The sequence below is a fragment of the Balearica regulorum genome, chromosome 6 (genome assembly GCF_011004875.1).
Source record: "Balearica regulorum gibbericeps isolate bBalReg1 chromosome 6, bBalReg1.pri, whole genome shotgun sequence".
Lineage (NCBI taxonomy): Eukaryota > Metazoa > Chordata > Aves > Gruiformes > Gruidae > Balearica > Balearica regulorum.
In genome coordinates this window covers 78560-104645 of record NC_046189.1, presented here as the reverse complement: position 1 = coordinate 104645, position 26086 = coordinate 78560, and the positions used below count along the sequence as shown (strand labels likewise).

The window sequence follows — 26086 nt, the reverse complement described above, 5'->3', positions numbered from 1 at the left end:
GTATGCCCCGTAAAGTGGTTATACAGATCAGCTTTACACAGAGTTGACGCCTTTTCTTGTCGCTGGTCCTGACTCGGGCATTTCTCAGAAAGATGAAGTGATATTTTGTCCTTCACGTACCTTACCCACAGGAAAGGAATTTGTGGTCTTTGCTTAGTACCCAGCAAGACAGATCTCTGCAATACAAAAGCTGGCATCACAGTGATGACTGTTGGAAAGTGTGGGAATGCATTTACTCTTTTCTTCTGGTGATGCCTCTAAAGCCACTTAGAGCTGTACTGGTGACTTGTACGTCAGCTCTGGAGATCTGTGAGCCGAGCTGTGAACACTTGTTAGCCGAGTGCTTCTCACTTCCTCAAAACAGGTGGGGTGAAATGCGTATTTCACAGCACTGCCCTGGTCTCCTGTGCTTTCGGTTCTTTCTGCAGAGCACGTGGCACGCTGAGGTCCTTCAAGGGGTATCACTGCACAGCTGCGTGACCCAGCAGTGCAGCACCGTGTTCTTAAGCTCTTTTTTGTTGCACACCTAGTTTTATTCGTTAGGATTCTGAATATTTCAGGCCTCCGATTCTTGTTTTTCCGTATTTGAACACTTCTACCAGATACTGCCATTTCCTGACCTGTGATTCCTTTCAAAACCATTCCGTAATCTAGGTCACTATTTTGGAATGAGGATATTCCCCGAGCATTGTTCTGCAACACAGAAACGTGGTGCAGATCCAAGCAAAGCGGCTTTTGCCTCAAGGTTGTTACAAGATGGTTCTGAAGCCCCTGTGAATATATGAGGATTTGAGAATTGCCCTGCTTTTCCTATATAAATATACATTATAAAACTTTTAGGTATTTTTTACTTGTAGCGCGCACCATTGAAATGAAACAGCATGTCACATCCGGCCCAAAAAAGACCACATCATGCCTCAGAAACCCCTGTGCTAAATTTATCTGTTGTGAGCAGTGTGTGTGTAACGTTGACATGTCCCAGCACGGGTGTTCCGAGTGTTACAGCCATTCCAGCTGTGCTCATCGGTAGATGCCCCAGTGAAGAGTATACGGTGTCTGTACCACAACACAAGCTTTTACCTGCAGTATTGTTAGGAGACTATTAAAAACAGACGGTAAGAAAAGCTGCTGAAGGAAAACTGTGATTGGTCTTACAAACTGCAGGTGACGATTTTTGAAGTCAGCGGTTGCTTTCCTCCGAAGGAGTCTCTCATCTGTCCCTGTCCATCCTTGAGATGTGTTCAGACCTAAGTGTTCTCTCTTTGCCACCTTAAATCTTCATCTGTGTTTGTCGGCAAAAGTCCTCTTGGAGCCTGCAGAATGTAGCTCATGTTATCCTGGGGCAGAAGTTCCCGTCTTTTAACCTTATGCTTTTGTCCCTTTCTCTTCCTGTGGGACTTAGACTAGTCATTCCAGCTTTGCGGTGACACTTGGGGTGCCTGTGTTTCTTCTGGGAGATGTGAGACAGGCTTTCTTTGCAGACTTGTTTACGCATAATGAATCTCCTTGCTTTCACCTTGAAGTGATGGAGTGACCCACCACGCTCTTTATTTGTCAGCATTTGTTTGGATCCCTGTGAAAGCTGGAATAGCTCCTCTCCGCCCTGGAGAGACGTGGCGGTTCCTTTCAAGATTCCCCCTGTATCTAGAAGAATTTGGTTACAGTTTGGTTAGAGAAATCAGAGTTTTGTTAAAAACACGTGAGAAAACAGCACAAATGCTGTAAGAAGTGACTCTGGATATATTGATTCTTAAGATGACTGATGGCTTAAGATGACTGATGAGCTCCCATGTCTGTCTTCCATTTCTGCAGATAACCACTCTGCACCTCCAGATGTAACCACTGGCCTGGTGGAACATCTACATCACGAGTGCCCGCAGGTGGCATCGGTGCGAGGAGTTCCCAGAGGCTACAACAGCAGCATTTTGGAAACTGCAGATGGTGATTGTATTGTATAAACCTCCTACCTTTCGATATTTGTCCCTTTTTCTGACTAAGCGAATGCAGAACGGAGCTTGGGACGCATCGTGTGCTGTGCCTGTCCCCTCCAAAGCTTTGCAGGAGTATGGTGTATCTGTCAGTCTGCCACTGGAGAGGGGACTGTTCTGCATTTCCCATGTTATGCTGGTGGGACTCGTGTCCCCATTTCTGTGTATTTCTATAGTAAAAGCCCATGTAAGCCCTTTAGTCTCACATTTTAATTTTATATTGCCTCAGTGCTTTAAATTTCAATAAATATAAACACCATATTCATATTTAATTTAAAATGAATAAAGCACACATACAAATGAAAATCAGTGTTCAACACGGTTTTGTGCTGTGATAATTTTTTGCTAGCCCTGTAAAATATTTGAAAGAGCCACTTGTTTTTCCCAAGCATTCTCACACTTTCAGAACTGAATGAATGTTAAGATGTAGCAAATACCTAGGCTCTTGAAGAAAAGAACGTTCTTCCCGTTTGTGTTGGAATCTCATGAAGGAGTCAGCAGTATGAAAGGCTAAAGGAAAGTGTGATATGCATCAGCCAGGTAGCTAGGGTACAGCGTTGTTTTAAAAGAAAGAAATCCATGGTTGAAACTGTTACTGATTAAAGCTGCTTTTTTCCAAACAAGCTGTTCATCTGGAAAGACTCTTGCACCTGAAAGCTGTGCTGAGCTTAGCGTGACGTTGCCAGCAATGTGGCAGCATGTGTTTCGGTGTATGTTTATTAATACGTGGTGTTAATGGTAATAAATCTTTTCTGTTTGGCAGGTGTCCCAGTGAATAGCAGAGTGTCCTCTAAAATCCAGCAACTTCTAAATACATTGAAAAGACCAAAGCGACCACCTTTGAAAGAGTTTTTTGTTGATGATTTTGAAGAACTGCTAGAAGGTTAATTTTCTTTCAAATACATTTTCACTCTTTGTGCAAGCAGTTCACAGAAGAGATGATACTTCTTAGCAAGTGGTGTTTCCTTTTTCCTCTTCCCAGTAGAAAACAAATCATGGTAGAGTTGGTATATGGGAGAGAGAAAGGTCATATGCTATCACAAGTGAAACATAATCTTCAACTCAGCCCTCCTGCTCAGTGTACTTCTCCCCTCCCTTGCTTTGCAACCTCTTCTGATTCAGCCCAGTTTGGACCAGTGTGATGAGCTAGGGAATCCCAAAGGCAGTAGTGATTTACAGATGCTTGGAGAAATTCTGTTCGCGTCTGTCAAGAAATTCATTAGTTCATCCAGAAATTGTCACGTTTGGTGATGACCTCACTGTCGCTTTTTGCCTCAGAGATTCTAAATTCTGCCCTGTGGTAATCAGCGAATTTATAGAGAGTACTCTTTGGAGTAAGTCAGTATAACCTAAGTGTATTTGATGGTCCAGTGGACCTCTGGACGCCTCTGACCAAACTCCCGTTCAGGGTCTAACTGGTTCGGGCTACTCAGGGCCGTGTCCAGTCCAGTTCTGAGCATCTCCAAACCTGGAGATTGCCCGGCCTCTCTGGCTGCTCGCGTTCAGCTGCGTGGCCACAAGCACCCCCACGTCCTCCTCTGAAAAACTGCTTTGTAGCTGGTCAGTGCCCAAACGTAGTTAGATGCAAAAAGTTATGATAATACTGTTTGCATGCATCTTAATATCCTCTTCTTGAAATCCAGAAACTTTCATTATTTTAGAGGTTCAGAGGAATTAAATGCATCGAGTGCACTGTGCCATATGTCTTCTCTGTGCACTGCGTGAAAGGATGGTGCTTGTGCATGCCTGCAGATGCTGCTCAGCTAAAACCTATTTTCTTCTCTGTATGCACGTGTCCAGGCAGAAAGAAAAGCATCTCTAACAAAGGTAGAAGTTGCTAGCAGTGTGTAGCTGCCTTTAAAACCAGCTGCATCAGCTCATTTTGGAGAATGATTGTTTGTTCCATTCTCTTAAAGATTAAATGCAAATTCTGTTCTCTGACATTTTTGAGCAGCTGCTATTAGATGCCCTGTACTGTTTGTTTGATACTTTAAGATTAATGAAGTGATTGCAGTTCTAGTCTTTCACTGAAGATTTTTCAGGCAAACTGTGGTTGAGGAGCATGTGTGTCATTGTGGAGAGCAGAGAGCATCACTTTGAACTGTTAATTTGAGTTACTGCATAGATTTGAGTGTTACCTAAATCCAACTTTGACTTTGTTTTGCTAACTAAAGGTCAAGATACTTGAGCAGCTTGAGGTAGAATTTTAACAGCAGAATACTCAGAGAGCAAACAAACATGCAGTGTTCCACAGCTGAGAGGGATGATCCAGAAATCGTAGAACCATAGAATCTTAAGGTTGGAAAAGACCTCTAAGATCATCAAGTGCAACCGTCAACCCAACACCACCATGTCTACTAAACCATGTCCCGAAAGTGCCACATCTACGTGTTTTTTGAACACCTCCAGGGGTGGGGACTCCACCACCTCTGGGCAGCCTGTTCCAATGCCTGACCACTCTTTTGGTGAAGAAATTTTTCCTAATATCTGATCTAAACCTCCCCTGATGCAACTTGAGACCATTTCCTCTTGTCCTTTTTCTAGTTACTTGGGAGAAGAGACCAACACCCACCTCACTACAGCCTCCTTTGAGGCAGTTGTAGAGAGTGATCAGGTCTCCCCTCAGCCTCCTCTTCTCCAGGCTAAACAGCCCCAGTTCCCTCAGCCGCTCCTCACCAGACTTGTGCTCCAGACCCTTCACCAGCTTTGTTGCCCTTCTCTGGACACGCTCCAGCACCTCAATGTCCTTCTGGTACTGAGGGGCCCAGTACTCTGTGACTGATACAGTTTTAGCTGTAGACAATCCATACCAGGAGCATTTCATCTGGCTTTTTAAAATATATATATTGTTACAGAAGCACAGTGTCATTCTTCATCTTGAGAATGTGGTGCAGCAAAAATAAATGTCTGATTGTCACTGAAGCCATTCTCTCTGATAAGGCTTCTTGACTTGATGTAGGCTTTCATTTAAATAGATGTGCAGAATTCTTCTAAATAGATATGCAGAATTCATTTATATAGATGTGCAGAATTCATTTAAATAGATGTGCAGAACAAATGGCAGGAAATACCATCTTTCCAAAGTAGAGAAAAAGAGTGAACTAGGGATTCAAATTCTGCTCCTGTGGCCACGTCCTTTGAATAATGTGGAATCAGAACTCCAAATTGATGGTAATTATTTTTTGTGAAGCCAACAGATGATTAGCATAGCATCATCCTAAAACAGAGGAGAAGTAATTATAGCTGTGAGGAAGAGGAAGGTGAGAACGGTTCGTAGAATAGTCTATTAAGCATAACTTGCATGTTTTGTAAGGATTGACATTTGCCATTTTACTGTGCTCTGCTTTTAGTGCAACAGCCTGACCCGAATCAACCAAAGCCTGAAGGAAATCAAATGAATGTACTTAAAGGTGAACCCTTAGGCGTGGTGACCAACTGGCCACCGTCTCTGCTGGCTGCCCTGCAGCGCTGGGGGACCACTCAGCCAAAAGCCCCTTGTCTGACGGCACTGGATACCACTGGGAAAGCTATTTATACGCTTACCTACGGTAGGTATTGGCAATAACTGTAAGGAAGAGTTAGGCATTCTTTGTGGAATGAACAATTGGCTTTACTTAAGAGGGACTGGCTGCGCTCGCGACAGATACTTTGAGATTGCTATTGGAATGCGAATTATGAATTCATTGTATATGAAAAGCATTTTAAAGTTAATGAAGGGGAAATTTGTACGGTATTGATTCTGTACAAGTGGCTGTTTGTAAATTTCAAAGAATTGTGTTGGGGTTTTTTCCGTAAAAGAACACTAAAAATAGCCTGGTGTAAAATAGGAGGAAGAAACAGATGACTAATAACGCATTCTTCAGATTCCCAGAGTAGATATTAAATTTTAGCACATTCTTGCACATCCTTATAGAGAAGACTTGTACTTCAGGAGCGTATTAAGAATGTTATTGTGGGAAGTGAAACTTGCCTGTATCAATGAACTAGAAGTATTATAGTAACTGCATTTTTTGGGAAGATGATTGTGCCCCTCAGGACAGCTAACTGCAGCATTTCGTTGTATAGTATGTGAGAGCGTTAAAATTTCTTGATTGTGTTCTTACAGATGCTTACAGGAAATGTGGCTGAGCAGCTGCATTAGTTTCATTACTTTGCAGTGGAGCTTTGAGAATTGTTTAAAAAAAAAGAACGGAAAAGACAAACTAACAAGCCAAGCTCTAAATTGTACTTGGACTCTCTGCCAACTGCGCTGAATGGCCAGTTCTATAAAGAACTACCCATTCGATGTTTTTAAGTCGTGTGTAACTTTATATAACTGGAAATTACGTAGGAAAAAACCCTGTTGAACTGAAGAAGTTTCAGACTGACAAACACAAAATAACTGATGGTTGCTACATGGTCTGAAGGGATTGAGTGTGGGTGTCAGTCCATGATAAAGGCCCTGGACTAGAAAGCTGAGTTCCTGGTGCATGCTGTTTGCCACGACATGCTTCTTTGCAGGGTTCTTCCGTTGATTTACTATTTACAGTGGAAGGGTTTTGCTGTGGCTCGATTTTTTATAAACAGATTTTTTTAGCAGAGCTTTTTTTTTTGTTTTTGAGGCTACAAATTAAAAATTGTTTTTTGGATTGTGTCAAATAAGTAGATTGTTGTATTTAATAGCTTGGAATAATTCCTTATTCTGAGTTATTGAGAGCTCTGTAGATCAGTACTGAGCACTGAACTGGCATGTCACAGAGCCAGATATCATGGCATTTATTCCTACCCCTTGTTTCTTAAATTTCAGTTAATTTTTTGTCCAGTTTAGGACTTTTTATCCCAAGCAGTTTGCTTTCTCTAAGAGCCCTTAAGAAGGAGTCTTGTGAAGTGCCTTTTGGAAATGCATTTAGGTTGTCTCAGCCAGACTGCGCGTCCGTGCATGCACGTGCACTGAAACATTGGAAGAACTCAGTCGGTTGGTGAGGTGGGATGGCTCTCACAACAGTAATGTTCGCTTCCCCCCAGTTACTTGCTCATGCGCCTGTTGACCCTGTTCTAATACAACCGACTTGCGTTGCGCATGTGTAAGGCACTGAGATTTGCCAATTAAATGTTAAAATTTTAGTCTCTGTTTTTTAATTTCTGTATTGTCTGTTTTTTCTTTAGGCAAGCTGTGGAGTCGAAGCTTGAAGTTAGCATATACCCTGCTAAACAAGCTAACCACTAAGAATGAACCACTGCTGAAGCCTGGAGACCGGGTAGGCTTCTGTTTGAAATGGTCTCTGTGGATAAAATAGACAGTGAGGAACGGCTTTAGCTAAAGGAAGCCTTGTAATACTGTGACTTGTAATAGTGTGGCATCACAATGTATCGTGTTTCTGTTCCTGGTTTAAATATGAACCTGAACAATGTCATGAAGATTTTTCCCACAAATTGAAAACCAGCCTTCCTCCCCGAAACAATTACAAAACCCACTTCTTGTTATTTTAATGTATTTTTGTAGGTAGCTCTCGTATTTCCTAATAGTGATCCAGTTATGTTTATGGTGGCATTTTATGGATGTCTCCTGGCGGAACTTATTCCCGTCCCAATAGAAGTTCCACTAACAAGAAAGGTAGGCAAATACATTCAACGTTTTTATGCTTTTGTAAATAAAGCAAGCAGGTGGGTGTCTAAATCCTGTAGTCTTTGCATGGGACCCCTCAGAGCCTGCGCTTTGGAGTGCATCAGCTGAACTCATCAGCGCATGTCCTGTGCTTGGAAAGTGTTTGGTATTCAGTTGGGCAAGGGGGGAAATAGCATAAAGCTAATAAGTTACCTATTCTAGGATATGTAACTGTAGAAATTATTTTAATTAATTTTTTTTTGAAAAGACGTGGAAGTATTTCTCAAAATATAATGCAGACACTGTGTCTTTTCAGCTCTCAAGCTGAGTAATGAGAGCACAGGTGGGCAGAGACACCGTATTTACTGGAAATTCTGGTGTAATCCCCCACACTGAGATTATTAGGGAAGAACTGAAAAGCTGCAGGCTCTGCTCTTCAGTGCCTGAGGACTCAAACAGCATGAAACCAGCTCTCTGTCTTACCAGAACTTATAAACGTCCCTGTTGGGTTGGAGAGGGATGCACAGCCCTTGCTTTTAACACTACTTTGCTACCATTGCTTGCCAGATCTACTGCCAAGTCTAACTTAGTTGGCACAAAGCAAACCCAAGCCTTTTGAGCACAGACTTCAGTCGTTTGTCTTCCATAAAAGATCTTACGGGCTCAAAGTTTGTTTTTTCCTGTGATATGAATTGGCATAATATTTTCAAAATGGTAAACTGTACAAAAGCTTCATTACTTGTAAGTTTGCTGTAACATGGTTTCTCTATAGGATGCTGGCAGCCAGCAGATTGGATTTCTTTTGGGCAGCTGTGGAGTAACGCTCGCTTTAACCACTGATGCCTGTCAAAAAGGCCTTCCTAAAGCTCAGACTGGCGAGGTGGTTACGTTCAAAGGTATGTTTATGAGCCACTCAAATTTCTTTATAGGATAAAGAGCGCGTATATCCATTGTTGCTATTAAACAACAATCTTTGAGTTTGCTTGCATGTTTCTGGCTTGCATAGAAAGAAGTGCCTTCTCTGTCAAGATGGTACTTAGTGCCGCTTCGTCCTGTCCAGGGGGTGATGCTGCAGCTTTTGCTTGCTTCCTGTCATTATCTCTGAATATTGGGAAACCCCCTGATCTTTGGAACTGTGATGACAGTAACTTTTCTTTTTCTTTGAAGGCTGGCCTCGTCTCATTTGGTTTGTGATTGATGGGAAGCATCTGGCAAAACCAGCTAAGGACTGGCATCCGCAAGTACGGGATGCCAGTGCTGAGATTGCTTATATTGAGGTGATCCAGTATAATATGCCTAACTTACGGTTACTCTGTGGTAGTTTATGTCACAGCACGTTTTCTTCCTTTAATCTCTTGATGCAATAAAAGAGATTACTGTAATATTTGTAACTGTGGAACAAGAATGTTTCCTTTGAGGTTGGCAGGCAAACTGTCATTTGAGTGGTTGTGCTGAGTCAGAATGAAGATTGGGGATAATTGGCATTTTGGGATTCCTGGGACAATTTGTTTAATTGGGGTAGAGAAATAGTCAGATTTCATATGATATTAGTGTATTCTCTGAACAGAAATGCATCTTTTATGGTAGCTTTTTTAAAAAAAAAAACCCTTAATTTTTGTAATAAAATATCCTTTCAGTTCACTACTGTAAATTTTCCAGATTTTGTTGTTAATCTAATGCTTGTATAAACTTTTTCTTTTCAGTACAAAACAAGTAAAGAGGGCAGCACAGTGGGCATTACTATATCTCATGCTTCCATGCTGGCACACTGTCATGCATTGACTCAGGCGTGTGGTTATTCAGAAGGTAAGTTAGATAGGTACAACTTTAAAATGATACTCATAGCTTTGAATATTCAGACAATTTATGGTGCAAAAACATATTTACTGTCTTAAAAGAACTTGGTAGCTTTAATTGCAAAGGGAAGGACAAACTTCCTCATTCATAATCAATCTGGTATATGAAGGAAAGTAAGAAGCCACTTGTGAAATCATAATCACAGAATCCCAGACTGGTTTGGGTCGGAAGGGACCTCACAGCCCATCCAGTCCCACTCCTGCCATGGGCAGGGACACCCTCCACTAGCCCAGGTTGCCCAAAGCCCCATCCAACCTGGCCTTCAACACTGCCAGGGAGCCAGGGGCAGCCACAGCTTCTCTGGGCAACCTGTGCCAGGGCCTCAGCACCCTCACAGGGAAGGATTTCTGCCTCACATCTCATCTCCATCTCCCCTCCTGCAGCTTCAGGCCATTCCCCCTTGGCCTGTCACTCCCTGCCCTTGTCACCAGCCCCTCTCCAGCTTTCCTGGAGCCCCTGCAGGGACTGGAAGGGGCTCTGAGGTCTCCCCGCAGCCTTCTCTTCTCCAGGCTGAACAACCCCAACTCTCTCAGCCTGTCTCCATAGCAGAGGTGCTCCAGCCCTCCCATCATCTTCGTGGCCTCCTCAATGCGTATTAAAATTTTTTTAACCTAAAATCCTTATCGATTTTATTCAAGGGTTTGGATTTTTCAATCTTCATAAATCTGTTAGTCGGTGGTAAGAGCTATACTGATTTTTCATCCTCTTGAAAATGACTTTGCTACAAATCTGGTTTGCCCTCCCTAATGCCTTTTCAATGTACTGGCCACTTTATGAGGTCATAAGGGGGCCAGTTTGAGATGCCCACAGAGTTAGATGAGCTCTTGCAGCAGAAATTGAGAGAGCTTTTTTAGACCAATTCTAGAGACCATTGGAGTAGCTTGGATCTCTGAAGAGCTTTTGATGCTGCCAGTTCCAGCTGTAGCTGCTCTAACAGTGCAGACTGCTGTGCCATGCAGCCAGGCTGGGGTCATTGTGCAGCTTCTTGTTCTCAGGAGAAAGACTTGCGGTTATTGACCAACGGGAAGGCCTTCTGAAGTCTTGACCTGAAACCCAGTAATGACTAGGTAAGATGTAATATCCATCATAGTCCTTATAACTCTTCTACTTTGTGATTCCTAGGAGTGTGACACTTGACCCCTGTAACACAGGCTTGATCAAGAACATCTGAGAGTTGCCATACTAAAAAAACATCCCGACTCGCTTGGCTCTTGCACCTTTGGTGACCCTGCCTGCCTGGATCACAAAGTCCTAGTGCAAGTCATCTGGCCCAATTACTTGAACTAAGTCTGTGATTCTAGATAGCGCATTTGAGGGCATGAGGAGATTGCTAACAGTTGCTAACTGCGTTCGCTTGCGCTTTTTTATTTCCCCCCTCATTTGGGCAATCGGTTTACACCTGTAGTGCTCCAAAGTCCACACAAGTAGTATGATAGGGTAAAAGAGATTTTACAGTCAGTTATCTGTACTCTCTTTAGTTACCATCAAAGAGGACCCTTTCCCATTTTCGGGACATCCCATCCAGCTGCCAATTACAAGAACTATGCTGGGAGAGGGGAGGGTGCACCCAGCCTGTAGGTGAAGTGTTCAAGGCCAGGTTAGATGGGGCTTTGGGCAACCTGGGCTAGTGGAGGGTGTCCCTGCCCATGGCAGGGGGTGGAACTAGATGATCTTTGAGGTCCTTTCCAACCCAAACCATTCCATGATTCTATGATTGCACAGCAGTTCCTGAATCCTGAAAGGAGGATGGCAACCAATTATGGATCGAAGTGATTTACACATCTTAATGTTCAGACAAACGTGGAGTGGCGTTGCTAGCCATTAACATTTCAGATCTGCACAGAGGGTACTGAATTCCCTTGTCCTCTTATATGTTTGTTTTTCAAATTGCCACACGCTAAAGATGCTGTCACAAGGTTTGTGTTCTGTTTAGACCATACCCAGGATAAAGCTTTGCCTTCTGTTTTGTTTATACTTGTTGCAGCTTCACAATTTTGACCGCAATAGTTCCTATTTTCATAAAAGATCTTCGTCTTAGTTAATCATGTCCTACAAAAGAACATCTCCTTAGGGTTTTGAATCTACTCTATCTAATGAGATCTACCTGTATTCAGTCATTTTCTCAATTAATAGCCAAGAGCTGCACCTGATTTTGACCATGTGCATAAAGTTCATCTGTGCTATCATCAACTGAAAACTTTTCCCTTTGAAATCTGTTTGCTCAAAGAATGTCATGGTTTGACTGGTTTTTATCCCATAATGGGGTAGCGTGTGCTAATGTACCTTGGGAGATGCAGAATCACAGAATGGGTGAGATTGGAAGGGACCTCCAGAGGTCATCTGGTCAACCCCTGAGCTCAAGCAGGACTACCCAGAGCCAGTTACCCAGGACCATGTCCAGATGACTTTTCAGTATCTCCAAGGATGGAAATTCCACAACCTCTCTAGGCAACTTGTGCCGGTGCACAGTCACCCCTGCATAAAGTTTTTCCAGATGCTCCAGTCCCTCAGTTATCCTGGTGGCCCTTCACTGGACTCACTTGTGTAGCTCCATCTCTCTCCTGTACTGGGGAGCCCAGACGTGGACACAGCACTGCAGGCTGTGGCCTCACCAGTGCTGAGCAGAGGGGAAGAATCACCTCCATTGACCTGCTGGCAACGCTCCTCCCAGCGCACCATTAGCTGCCTTTGCCGTAAGGGCACATTGCTGGCTCACGTTCAACTTGGTGGCCACCATGAACCTCAGGGCCCTTTCTGCAAAGCTGCTCTCCAGACTCCTGGCTCCCAGCATGTCCTGGTGCACGGGGTTATTCCTCCCCAGGAGGCAGGACTTTGCATTTCTCCTTGCTGAACTTCACGAGGTTCCTGTCAGACCATTCCCCTCAGCCTGGCAAGGTCCTTCTGGATGGCAGCACGACCCGCTGGTGGATCAGCCGTTTCTCCCAGCTTTGTGTCATCTGAAAACTTGCTGACAATACGCTCTGCCCCATCATCCAGATCATCAATGAAGATGCTGAGCAGAACTGGAACCAGTATTGGGCCCTGGGCTACACAGCTAGTTACTGGCCTCCAACCAGACTTTGCACCCTCGGGGCCTGGTGGTTCAGCCAATTTTCCATCCACCTCCCTGCTGCTCATCCAGTCCATACTTCATCAGCTTCTCTGTGAGGATGGTATGGAGTCTGTCAGAAGATGCTGTGAAACTGCTGGCTGCAGGGTCTCAGAGCTCTCGGTCACCCAGAGAACGAACAGAGATGTGGCTGGCTTACCCAAGTATTTTATTTGTTGGGAAATAGCTGTGTACATTCTGAAAACAATAAATAATAAACACCCCAAAGATCAATTTCTTGTGCATGCAGCAATCCTACATCAGTGATAAGAAAGTTTCACCTGATCGGTATAAGATATCCCTCTAAAATTGGGTTAAATCTGAAATCACATAAGGAGGTCACATTTCTCAGAGAAAACACTAAAGAAAATTTATTACAGCCATCATAATATTTCTCGCTAAATTTCATTCTTTCAAATATAGCTGAACTTTTTCAGTTCAGCTGAAAAAGGCTGCATCAAAACTAAAGTTTTGGTCTGCGAAGTTCATTGGCAACTTAACAAACACATGGTATTACAGTGGAAATGGAGTCTTAAATACTTGGTAATAATGTAGTCTATAATTGTAATTTAAGGATGATTATTTTCAGTAAAGTAAGACACTTTCAGCTTAAGCAGCCTGTTATAGGCAAGAAGGCATGGCAACATAGCTTTGGTTTCTTAGTGGTGTTGGAAGTTTCATAGCTGCTTTAACACATATTTTGAGTTCTTAAATATTCTCATGAATATGCTGTTTAAGTCTGATAGATTCTCCTTCACTTTCAGCTGAAACGCTAACAAATGTCTTGGATTTCAAAAGAGATGCTGGTCTTTGGCATGGAGTATTAACAGTGAGTATTTGAATGAATGAATGAATGAATGAATGAATGAATGAAAAAATCTGCAGCAAGTTGCTTCTTGCAGGGGTAGAGTATTGGTATCAGGATGAGGTCAAACTCTCAAACTATTTATCTTTCAGTATTTGTGGTTTTCAGAATAAAGTATTACTTTTTCAGTAACAGACTGCATAGGCATACTTTATGTTTTTAATGACTATACACATAGTTTTCACTAACAGGTAAATGTAAGAGTTATGCTGTAGCTGTGATGATTATTTTTTTAATGTATTGGCACCTGCTGTGTATTCTTTGAGCCACTTGAAAGTTTATTTTTTAATATTTTTCTCATAGAGTGTTATGAACAGGATGCATGTCATCAGTATTCCCTATGCATTAATGAAGGTTAATCCACTTTCCTGGATACAGAAAGTCTGCTCATACAAAGGTAACCTTAAAGTATTTTTACTTAACCCATCTCTTTTTGGATTATTTAAAAAAACCAAAATAATTAAATAAATTTGTTTCTATAAAATGTCTGCTCTAGCTGAGGCCACTGCTGTTTTATCCAGCTGACTTTCTTCGCCACAGCTTTAGCAATTGGGTACTCCATTTCAGTATTATATGTCCTGATAGATTCATAGATGAGTGACATTGATGGCTTCTGATAGACCTTTAAAGAAGCTGTGTTTCTCATCTCAGTATTTGAATTTACAGTAAACATTTAAATTCTATAATGATGTCCATCTGGAGACATTGAGTATACAAGTCATAGTAGTTAAATATTTGGCATTTGTATTTGTTTTCTGTGTTTGGAATTTGTTTCATAAATTTATGTAAATACAAAGATATTTATATAATTTTATAATTGGTCTTTATTTTGTTCTGTGCATACACCATAATTATTTTTGTATTTTCAGCCCGCGTAGCAGTAGTGAAATCACGGGATATGCACTGGTCACTTTTGGCTCAGAGGGATCAGAGAGATGTCAGCCTGAGCTCTTTACGAATGTTGATAGTGGCAGATGGAGCTAATCCATGTAAGTACGGATGCATTTTCTGAGTGTTAGTCCAAGGTGAACTGAAGCATGCTGTAAATGGCAGAACTCGGTCTGCACTGTAGGAGCTCAGTGGCACTGGCTATAGTTCAGCAAAACAGAGACAGCAGCAGTATTTCTTTGCTAAGGACGCTGGAGTGACACTTTCATAGAAAATGTTCTGAAGGATCTATTCTTTATATAAAGAATAGTTAGCAACGTAATTCGGAAGAGACTTTTAAAATTTCGAGTAAATCACAATGCCAGTTTCGAAGTAGTTGCTCCTGTATTGTATGTAGACATCAAATCTTGGAGTTACAGTGTGTCTGATTCTGTACATGCCCCTAGGGCTTGTCTCAGTCACGTGCAAGGACATAAAAAGGGGCGCAGTCACAGCATTAGCTCAAACCCATGACAGCTATTAACTAGAGTATGCGGTAGGTTCTTGCCTTTTTCTGTCGATCATATGGTGGTGGTTGGCAGTAATTTGAGAAAGCAGCTGGGAGGTGTATTTTGCAACAGGCAAGAATATACCTTGGTTAGTTAATTTTGCTGTTCTGCTACACCAGAAAATCAATCGTATTTCAGATTCCTTGGAGTTGCCTAAGAGGTCAGCACGTCGTGATGGTGGAAGGTGAAAGCTTGAAATTGTCTTGCTAAGATTATATTTGTTGTAAGCAGAGTTTCAGAGCTGATGCTTAGAATTTTAGGCAGTGTGTTCTGTAGTACAACACTATTTGTATGCTAGTGATGCCACTGCTTTTTCGTTGCTGTTTGCACTTCCTAGCTATATTTAGCTGTGTAAATTCATTTTTTTAACTTCATCGTTTCATCAGTGCTGTACTCTTATATGAATTGACATGAAAGTATACCTAGGATGTAGTACAATCACTGAAGTTTGCTCGTTTGCGTTAAGTGCTGCAATTCCACAACTGTGCAGTACAAAGCTGTAGGTGATGAGGTGTCCTCTTGCTTTTTGGGCTGAGTGCTGAAGGCCAGGTAGAGTTCTGAAGTGAAGATATGTCAGAAGCGTTTGATGTTAATTCCTAAATGCTTTGGTTCTGTGACCTCTATAAGAAGAACTCATTTAAGAGCTATATAGGAAGCTGAGAGTAAGAACAGACTTTGAAATCCTGCAGCTCAAGGTTTCCTGCCCTTGGCAAATTGTTTCCAATTGTGTGATTGTTCTTTTTAGGGTCAATATCTTCCTGTGATGCGTTCCTGAATGTATTTCAATCCAGAGGTCTGAGACCAGAAGTAATCTGTCCGTGTGCTAGTTCTTCAGAGGCACTAACTGTTGCTATTCGCAGGTAATTCTCTTCTGAGAGGTGAACTAAAGCATTTCTTGACTATTGAAATGTATCTGGTGTTAAAATGGTAGTCGGAAAAGACGATTACCCCCATAAAGATGCCCAAAGACCTAGACAGAGGAGGTCTGAGGCTCACAGGTATCTCCTTCACTGAAGGACGGGTGATTTTTGTTGTTTTCTTTAAAAAGTTTAATATTTTCTAAAAATAGTTAGCTGTAAGGTGTTGGGGTTTTTTTACTGCTTGGGAAAGTGAGGTCTCATCCTCACTGACGTTTCTGGAGGACCTTTATAAAATGCCCCAAAAATCAAGACTGTTATTGGGAGGAAGAAGATGCTGAATATTCAAGGAATTGCTTATATACAATGTCTTGGTAAACAGGAAGCTACAGAAAGAAAAAAGTATTTGTAACTGGTCTGAAAAATACCATTGAATTTCTGGAGATAGCAAGGGATGCTCTGAAAAAAAGGAAATACTTTGATTATGCATGGACGTACGTTTGGAATATGCTGGAATATTTTGACAGTAGTTTTGATCAAAATGTGCTTTTTTGGAAAATCAGTTTCAAGAAAACTTGAAACAAAAAAGTTTGAGATTTTGGAGAGTACTTTCTCTGGTGGGAGAACTGACATTTCCAAATTTTTAAAAAAATGCACTTAAGGAACTGTTTTTTACAACAGTGCCTGGAATCTTTTGCTCTGTTCCATCCTGAAAGTCGAACAGTTACACAAAATGGAGTTGTTGGTCCTCAGTTGATTCTGCTCAGAGTAAGAAGTGTCAATCCCTCCAAACACTTCCTAATTTTTCCTAGTATTTAGAAAATTTAGCCTTTGAATGCTTATTCTGGACACTTCTTTGCCCATAATAGACCTAAATCCTCTCTGTAACAGTTTAGAGTGGGAAGAAGCTATGTGCTGGTTTGTTCTAGCTCTTTTTTCATCTAGTTAAAATATACTACCACTCCTGAACTCTTGTTTAAAATGAGAAACTATTATTTCTCTTTACCTTAACAAGCCTGAGACTCTTGCATGGTGGTTTTGATGACCATATTGCCATTGGTCTGTTGATACATATCTGATTTGACTTTCTGTTTTTCAGACCTCCAGAACTGGGTGGGCCTCCTCCAGGAAAAGCAGTGTTATCTATGAATTGTCTGAGTTTCGGCGTGATACGAGTGGATACAGAAGAGAAGCTGTCAGTGTTAACTGTACAGGATGTTGGTCAGATTATGCCTGGAGGTAGGAAAGCATTTAATGTAGTTTTAAGCGTAGTCCACGTAAGTTATCTTTACTATTATATTTGTGCTGATGAAATAAATAAAAATGTCAAATGATAAATACCTTCAAGGTAGTATGACTTAATGTTTTGATGCGTTACCTAAACACATGACAATTAAGTGCTGTCTCAACTAGATTATTCAGTGTTTTCAGGTAGAGAATAATGGACAATAAATTTGAATGACCATAGGTTTTGGTATGGGCCGATGCTTTTGGCTGCAGAGTTGTGTTACTGTTCACTTGTTAGCATTACATACAGCTATATAATAACGAATGCGGCAGAACAAACTAAAATGTAAAGTGTAGTAAGAAATGCAATCTTTCATCCTGGAATAACAGTCCACATGTTAGAATATAATAGAATATTTCAGTTGGGAGGGACCTACAATGATCATCTAGTCCAACTGCCTGACCACTTCAGGGCTGACCAAAAGTTAAGGGCATTGTCCAAATGCCTCTTAAACACTGACAGGTTTGGGGCATCTACCACCTCTCTAGGAAGCCTGTTCCAGTGTTTGACCACCCTCTCGGTAGAGAAATGCTTCCTCATGTCCAGTCTGAACCTCCTCTGGCGCAGCTTTGAGCCATTCCCAGGCGTCCTGTCCCTAGATCCCAGGGAGAAGAGCTCAGCACCTGCCTTTCCACGTCCCCTCCTCAGGAAGTTGCAGAGAGCCATGAGGTCGCCCTTCAGCCTCTTTTTCTCCAAACCAGACAAACCCAGAGTCCTCAGCCGCTCCTCAGAGAACATGCCTTCCAGCCCTGCCACAAGTTTGGTTGCCCTCGTCTGGATGAATTCGTGGACCTGGGATCACAGAGACATGGTGGCGTACAGTCTCTTTAGGAAGGACAGGAGGGGGAGCTGCTCTTTATGTGAGGGAACAGTTGAAATACATAGAGTTCACCTGAAGATGGATGAGGAGCCAACTGAGAGCTTCTAGGTAAGGATTAAAGAGAAGAGCAGTATGGGTGATGTTGTAGTGGGTATCTGCTATAGACTGCCGGACCAGGAAGAACAAGTGTGTGAGGCCTTCTGCAGACAGCTAGAAGCAGCCTCGTGTTTGTAGGCCATGGTCTTCGTGGGGGACTTCAACTACCTAGATGTGTGATGGCAGGGCAATAGGGCATAAGAATCCAGGAGGTTCCTGGAGAGCATTAGTGACGAATTGCTGACCCAGGTGGATAGAGGAACCAGTGAGGAGAGGGTCTTTGCTGGACCTCATACTGACAAATGAGGAGGCAGTCGTCGGGGATCTCAAGGTCGAAGGCTACAGTGACCATGAGATAGTGAAGTTCAGGGTCCTGAGAGGACGGAGCAGGGCAAAAGCAAGATCACAATGCTGCACTTAAGGAGAGCAGACTTCAGCCTCTTCAGGGATCAGCTTAGTAGACTCCCATGAGATAAGGCCCTGAAGGGAGAGGGGCCCAAGAAAGCTGATTAATCTTCAAGGATCCCATCCTCCAAGATCAAGAGCAGTCCATCCCAAAGAGCTGCAAGTTGGGCAAAAATGCCAGGAGTCCTGAATGAACTAGGAGCTCCTGGCAGAAATCATACCTCATAAGTCTATAGAAGGTGGAACAGGAGCAAGTAACCTGAAAGGAATACAGAGACCCTGTCTGAGCATGCAGAGACGGGGTAAGGAAAGCCAAAGCCCATCTGAAATTGAATCAGGGGAGAGATGTTAAAGGCAACAAGAAGGGCTTCTATAAATACGTAAGTGACAAAAGAAAGACCAGGAAAAACGATGGCCTGCTGCTGAATGAGGCGGAAGACCTAGCAACACAGGACATGGAAAAGGCTGAAATACTGAATGCCTCCTTCACCTCAGTCTTTACCATCCAGACTGGCTTTCAGCAATCCCAGGCCCTGGAGACCTGGGGGAAAATCTGGAGTAAGGAAGACATACCCTTGGTAGAAGAGGTGAAGTTGAGGAATACTTAAACAAACTGCATATGCACAAGTACATGGGCCCTGATGGGATTCACCCATGAGTGTTGAGGGAGCTGTTTGATGTCATTGTGAGGCCACTCTCAACAATCTTTCAGTGACCATGGTGATTGGGAGAAGTGCCTGAAGGACTTGAGGAAAGCAAATGTCACTCCTGTCTTCAAGAAGGGTAAGAAGGACAATTCAGGGAACTACAGACTAGTCAGCCTCACCTCAAACCATGAGAAGGTGATGGAACAACTAATTCTTAAAACACTTTTCTCAGGCATCTGGAGGACAAGAAAGTCATCAGGAATAGTCAGCATCAATTCACCAAGGAGAAGTCACGCTTGACCAACCTGATCACCTTCTGTGATGAAGTGACTGGCTTGGTAGATGAGGGGAGAGCAGTGGATAATTGTCTGCCTTGACTTTTGTCAAGTTTTGGACACTGTCTCCTGTACAATCTACACAGAGAAGCTGATGAAGTATGGACTGGATGAGCAGCAGGGAGGTGGATGGAAAATTGGCTGAACCACCAGGCCCCGAGGGTGCAAAGTCTGGTTGGAGGCCAGTAACTAGCTGTGTAGCCCAGGGCTCAATACTGGTTCCAGTTCTGCTCAGCATCTTCATTGATGATCTGGATGATGGGGCAGAGCGTATTGTCAGCAAGTTTTCAGATGACACAAAGCTGGGAGAAACGGCTGATCCACCAGCGGGTCGTGCTGCCATCCAGAAGGACCTTGCCAGGCTGAGGGGAATGGTCTGACAGGAACCTCGTGAAGTTCAGCAAGGAGAAATGCAAAGTCCTGCCTCCTGGGGAGGAATAACCCCGTGCACCAGGACATGCTGGGAGCCAGGAGTCTGGAGAGCAGCTTTGCAGAAAGGGCCCTGAGGTTCATGGTGGCCACCAAGTTGAACGTGAGCCAGCAATGTGCCCTTACGGCAAAGGCAGCTAATGGTGCGCTGGGAGGAGCGTTGCCAGCAGGTCAATGGAGGTGATTCTTCCCCTCTGCTCAGCACTGGTGAGGCCACAGCCTGCAGTGCTGTGTCCATGTCTGGGCTCCCCAGTACAGGAGAGAGATGGAGCTACAGAAGTGAGTCCAGTGAAGGGCCACCAGGATAACTGAGGGACTGGAGCATCTCAGCATATGAGATGAGAGAGCTGGGACTGTTCAGCCTGGAAGAGAGAAGACTCAGGGGGGATCTCATCAATGTTTATAAATATCAGAAGGGAGGTTATAGAGAAGGCTGAGTCAGGCTCTTTTCAGTGGTGTCCCATGACAGAACAAGAGCCAATGGACACAAACTGAAACACACGAGCTTCCCTCTGAAGAGAAGAAAAAACTTTTTCCACTGTGAGGGTGACTGAGCACTGGAATGGGTTGCACTGGAATGGGAATATCTCCATCCTTGGAGATACTGAAAACCTGCCTGGACATGGTCCTGGGAACTGGCTCTAGGTGGCCCTGCTTGAGCTGAGTGGTTGGATAAGATGACCTCCAGAGGTCCTATTGAACCTCAGCCATTCTGAGAGTCCCAGACTCTGGATATCCCAGCAAACTGGTGAGTCCTGGATTTACCTCAGTTTCTTAATGACATCTGTTGGCAACACTGTGCTTCCTAAAGTAGGTAGGTATGGGTGTTGTTCCCCAGCCCCGTGGATTGTAGCAAGGAGACTTTGTTCCCTATTATTCTCTTTTGAGGCTAGGCTGCTGAATCATGCATTATTTGGAGACGAGAGCATTCTGAAGAAGATTAATAAAATTAGAGTGCCAAACCAGACCTAAGACTGTGGACAATGACTGGGATTTGTGTCATGAAAGACTACTTAGTGCCCTCTCCTCCAGAAGTGAAGATGGCAACATCTAGGTTGGTGGTGTAATGTTCCCTGGTGCTATCTGTCTGAGGGTACCACTAGCTTCAGGCCCTGTCCTGACCTGGTCTGGGTGTGCTTGGAGAGGATGAGATACAGATTTTTTTAATTCTCCTTACCCCTTCAGGTTTACTATGTAGTGACCAAAAAACCTGATTAGTTCTGGTCATGCCCTTGGCACCCGTGGCTTTGCTATTCTTAGTCCTGTTACAAACCTCATGCCTTGCTGAGCTGTGGTTCCAAAGCCCTCCTCTCTGTAGAGCATTTACTCAATGGAAGGATGAAGGGAAGAGCCATCTTGTGCTATTTCAGCAACCACCTCTTCCCAGTAAATCAAGACTCTCATTATGACTAAGAAGAGGCAGACACCTTTCCAGTCTGCTGATAAAAATTTCAGCCATCTTGTAGCAGTTTGCACTGATCTTGTTTCATTTTCCTCATTACTCCCAGAAGCACTTTGCAACTGAGAAGGTTGGTGGTTCAGTTATTCTCACTGAACTTCCATTCACATTCAGAGCTTCCTCCTGCTACCAATAAGAGACTGAGCAGAAGCTCTGCACTTCATACCAAAATAAAGGGAGAGGAGCCCTTCCTGTGGGGATTCATGTCCAACCTCCTTATTTTAACTGCAGAAAATTGAAGATCTCTATTCTGACCTTCTAGGTAGATAGGCAAGGCAAGATATTAAAAATGTTCTCCTGAGAGCAAGGGTTTTGTGGCCAGCAGGAGGCTTTTAATACAGTCCTAGATATGTTCATGGAACTGTGTGCGTTATGCAGATCCTGATAGAGTTCAGTGTGCCAGGCGTGCTCAGGCAGCTGGTATCTGGGTGGGTCTGTGAAAGATCCTTGTGTACTCTGTGCTCTGGCAGTTGCCATTGTATCACCATCTCTCTTTTCTGCTTTCAATCTGTATGAGCATATGTAGCATCACAGATCTAAGTCAAGGTAATTTACAGCAAAATTATTTCTGCTTCAACTTAACACTCGAGGAAGTAAGGTTGTCAGGGCAGGCCAATGTGAATACAGCCATCAAGGGTAATGACTGTGTGTTGTTGTATGACCTCAATATGAAAACATGAATGCAGGAAAAAAAAGAGTATGGTGACCTAATCTGACTTAATGGCTCCTGAATTGCTTCACCTGAATGTTCAGGTTGTTAAACTTGTCTGCAAAGACGCAGAAGATGGTCAGCTGTGACTGGCTTCTGTATCTCGACAGAATGGTTCTTTTTCCACTTCAACTAGAATACAGATGGCATGGACTACTACTGCTGTTCAGACTACTGATGTCCCATTGAAACCCCACTGAAATTTAGCTGCTTCTGCTTAGGTTATGGGTTAATCAGAGGAACATGGAGGCAACAAGTTTGCATGCCCTTCAGGTAGTCACGAATCCTTTGGTGAACCGACTGAATGTTGGTGCAGTTTCTGAGAGTTCAAAAAAGCAGTATTTGATGCAGGATTAAAATCTTTCTTTGGATCATTTTATCACATGGAGATCCTCCTGGATTTGCTGTAGGCTTGCTCTCTGGGCAGACTGTGCTTGGCTACACTAAGGCACAAAACAGTCTATGGTTGTATTGCACCTTAAGCTACTCATCACATTCAGACATTACAGCTGTAAGTCCAGTTGGTTAATCTTCCATGGTGCATTTGCTCAGTGGCAGGTTCAAATCTGCCTTATGATGTTGGAAGAATTAGCTGTATGCTTGTGGGTAAGTAATTTCACCTTCCTCTTCTATGTTAATGAAAAACATGTCCCTGTCCTTGTGAAATGCTTAGTTGGGTACTGAGAAGGATCTTTGGTGAAACTCCTTCTCCTTTGTCAAATGCCTTGGAGCATTGTCTGGCAAATCTAATGGACCCTTCTGGTTTAGGATGCCATTGACAGACAATTGACAACACTACCATGACTTTCTACATTGGTAAGAAATGTCGAGTGACTTTGTGTGAGGGGAGAACAGCTAAGTGTGTATCCATTTAGTGCCTCGAAGTAGTATGACTTGTATTTGATGACTATTGCTATTGACTGATGACTACTGACTATTTTAAAATATAGTAGTAAGTGGTAAAACTACTTGTAGGTTAAGCAGAAGTTGGGCAACTTAATGAATTAACTCTGATTAGCATTGGGCTATCAGTATCTGGGGCAGATTAGCTTCAATTTGACCAAATGATAAAAATTCCAGGTCTGAAAGTGTATTTTAGCAGAAATTTCTCTTTACATTCCTTAAGTCAGAGCATACGCAATAGAATACTTTCTAGAGGATAATCTGATGACTTTGTTCCCTGTGACTGCCTCTGAAAATTTATAATTAAAAAAATGTTAAAAGCTTCCAGAGTAGGAAGAAAATAAGGCTAGCAGTTATTTACAGATGTGTGCCAAATGAAAAGAAATTAATGACTTATTTTCAAATGAGTCTACATGTACATTCTACTATGGGATATGCTTGTGCCTTACCTTGTAAGATTTATGCTTTTTCCTACGTAGTATTCATGGAGGATGTGCTCTGTCTATTCTCACTTGGTGTTTGGCATACAGGAGAGAACATACCACCATTTCCTTTCCTGTTAGTTGCCCTCTTGAATTACTCTGCTGACTGATGAGTCTTGCTCTTTATCTGGTTTTGGTTTTGTATTCTCTTCCTTTCCTTAGATGTCTGTGCTTTCACCAAAGACCTAATTTGAGTCTGATGCCATCCTTGAAGGCTTTGTTCCATCTTCTGATCCCCATTGGATAGATTCAAGGTCTTGGAAATGACTACGTGCCTTAGTCTGTCAAACATCTTAGGACATAGGAGCTCACATTCCTGAATTTGATTTGGTCAAACAAGCTGTGAAAGTAGTCTTCTAGCCAAGAACTAGTAGCCATGTTGAGGCTTGTTCAGTCAAGCCAAATGGATCTCATTACTCTTGAAGATCCCTGGTGTACTTTATCCAGGAACCAGCTGGTTAAAAGGTCATGGATAAAGTGTCCACTTTTGCCCTCCTTTATTCAGATCTTGCTATTTGTTCTGAGACACTGAGCCCACCTGCTATGGAGATCTTACTCAACAGACCCCTCAGCACCGGGATCATGTCTTATGTCACTGCTGTTTAACCCACAGGCCACTCTTGATGCCATGTTCTCTTCAGTTGCCTTAGCTGTTCACTTTCATTATCTACCATGAATGCCAATCACAAGAGCCACCAGGGAAGTGCAAGCATCCACAAAGAAATCTTCCCATCAAAGATGGCATGGGAATTCTTAAGAGAGAACCTACTATGCCTTCCTCTGGAATTTTCTCTGCAGCTCCTGGAGGGATGATGTTTTGCCTCAGCTGTTGACCACCTTGGGCTATTTTCATACAATGGTTTGGGTCGGAAGGGACCTCACAGCCCATCCAGTTCCAACTCCCTGCCATGGGCAGGGACACCCTCCACTAGCCCAGGTTGCCCAAAGCCCCATCCAACCTGGCCTTCAACACTGCCAGGGAGCCAGGGGCAGCCACAGCTTCTCTGGGCAACCTGTGCCAGGGCCTCAGCACCCTCACAGGGAAGGATTTCTGCCTCACATCTCATCTCCATCTCCCCTCCTGCAGCTTCAGGCCATTCCCCTTGGCCTGTCACTCCCTGCCCTTGTCGCCAGCCCCTCTCCAGCTTTCCTGGAGCCCCTGCAGGGACTGGAAGGGGCTCTGAGGTCTCCCCGCAGCCTTCTCTTCTCCAGGCTGAACCACCCCAACTCCCTCAGCCTGTCTCCATAGCAGAGGTGCTCCAGCCCTCCCATCATCTCCGTGGTCTCCTCTGGCCTCGCTCCAACAGCTCCATGTCCTTCTTGTGCTGAGGACCCCAGAGCTGGACGCAGTACTGCAGGGGGGTCTCACCAGAGCGGAGCAGAGGAGCAGAATCCCCTCCCTCGACCTGCTGGTCACGCTGCTGGGGATGCAGCCCAGGACACGGTTGGCTTTCTGGGCTGCAAGCACACATTGCCCACTCATGTTGAGCTTCTTGCCCCGCAACATTCCCAAGTCCTTCTCCTCGGGGCTGCTCTCAATCCATTCTCCACCCAGCCTATAGTCGTGCTTGGGATTGCGCCGACCCACGGGCAGGACCTTGCGCTTAGCCTTGTTGAACTTCATGCAGTTTGCACAGGCCCACCTCTCAAGCCTGTCAAGGTCCCTGTAGATGGCATCCCTTCCCACCAGCGTGTCGACCCATCACATAGCTTGGTGTCATTGGCAAACTTGCTGAGGGTGCACTCGATCCCACTGTCCATGTCGCCAACAAAGATGTTAAACAGTGCCAGTCTCAGTACCGACCCCTGAGGAACACCACTCATCACCAGTCTCCACTTGGACATTGAGCTGTTGACCGCAACTCTTCGAATGTGATCATCCAACCAATTCCTTTTTGCATGGTTTCTGTCTGGGACTGATGTTGCTAAGCAGCAGTATTTGGCTCCTAACAATCTTCAGTTCATTTTTTCCAAATTGGACTGGTAAACATGGTAGGAAGAGTACCAAACTTCTCTTCTTCTCCCTGTTTTGTGCCTCCAACTGTCACATCAACTGGGATGCGATTGCTGTGTCATCTGTCATCTTGGAAGCTTATTATACGTTATGCTTGGACCTGGATATGGATGCTCAGGATATACAATTAAGTTTGCCCCCCTGCTACTTCCTCACTAAACGTTTCCATTCTTTTGCAGGGATTCTTTCTTTGACAGGAGAGTAACCCTTTCTAATCCAGAAGATCTATATCCCTATAGGTCCCAATCATGCAAAGCCGGGTTCATAGCAAGAGTGCTGCAGCAGCTACTTTCATATACTCAAGCAGAAAATTTTGGGTTGGTGCCAAGCCTTAGGCTTCTGGAAGATGAACTTATGCATATATAGAGTTTCAAGTTCTGGTTTGTGGCTGTATTCAGTACCTTTTCCAGAAATTCAAGGAGAATGGTTCAAATCTCACAAATGGCCAGATGCTTTCTTTGTCTCCAGTCTGTAGATGTCATGGATGTTACTGTTTCCTCTGTCCACGTCTTACCAAACATTTGCCCAGGTTCTGGTAGTTACCACAATGCATCTTCCCTGAAGAGGAATCTGGTTCCTTTATCTCAGTGCCCGATTTGTGAAAGGAGTTGTTACAGAACAACTTTGTGAAGCTTTCAGTCTTTTTCCTTAGGTTGTGAATGTGACATAGCAGTACCTCATTCCCACTCGCTCCTTAGAATTTATCATGGTCATCAGTTCTGTGTGTTCTGCTTTGGTCTGTCACAAAACAGGCACAACAGCCTGCCACGGCAGAACTTCTTCTCTTGGAGATCTGTGGCAAT

The 26086-nt window shown here is 43.5% G+C and overlaps 1 protein-coding gene across 3 annotated transcripts in view; it reads left to right on the top strand.

Annotated features, from left to right (window-relative positions):
• The window catches only part of DIP2A (disco interacting protein 2 homolog A), a 137388-nt gene that overhangs the window by 82380 nt on the left and 28922 nt on the right, over positions 1 to 26086 (top strand). For all 3 annotated transcript variants that reach the window (XR_012835958.1, XM_075755819.1, XM_075755820.1), the window contains exons 6-18: positions 1813 to 1941; positions 2752 to 2871; positions 5339 to 5536; positions 7134 to 7225; positions 7471 to 7581; positions 8345 to 8468; positions 8740 to 8849; positions 9276 to 9378; positions 13303 to 13367; positions 13707 to 13800; positions 14273 to 14392; positions 15585 to 15699; positions 16796 to 16935. Coding sequence is in view for 2 of the 3 variants with exons in the window: in XM_075755819.1 (XP_075611934.1) it covers positions 1813 to 1941; positions 2752 to 2871; positions 5339 to 5536; positions 7134 to 7225; positions 7471 to 7581; positions 8345 to 8468; positions 8740 to 8849; positions 9276 to 9378; positions 13303 to 13367; positions 13707 to 13800; positions 14273 to 14392; positions 15585 to 15699; positions 16796 to 16935 (1521 nt within the window). In the remaining variant the exon portion in view is untranslated. The remainder of the gene's footprint in view (positions 1 to 1812; positions 1942 to 2751; positions 2872 to 5338; positions 5537 to 7133; positions 7226 to 7470; positions 7582 to 8344; positions 8469 to 8739; positions 8850 to 9275; positions 9379 to 13302; positions 13368 to 13706; positions 13801 to 14272; positions 14393 to 15584; positions 15700 to 16795; positions 16936 to 26086) is intronic.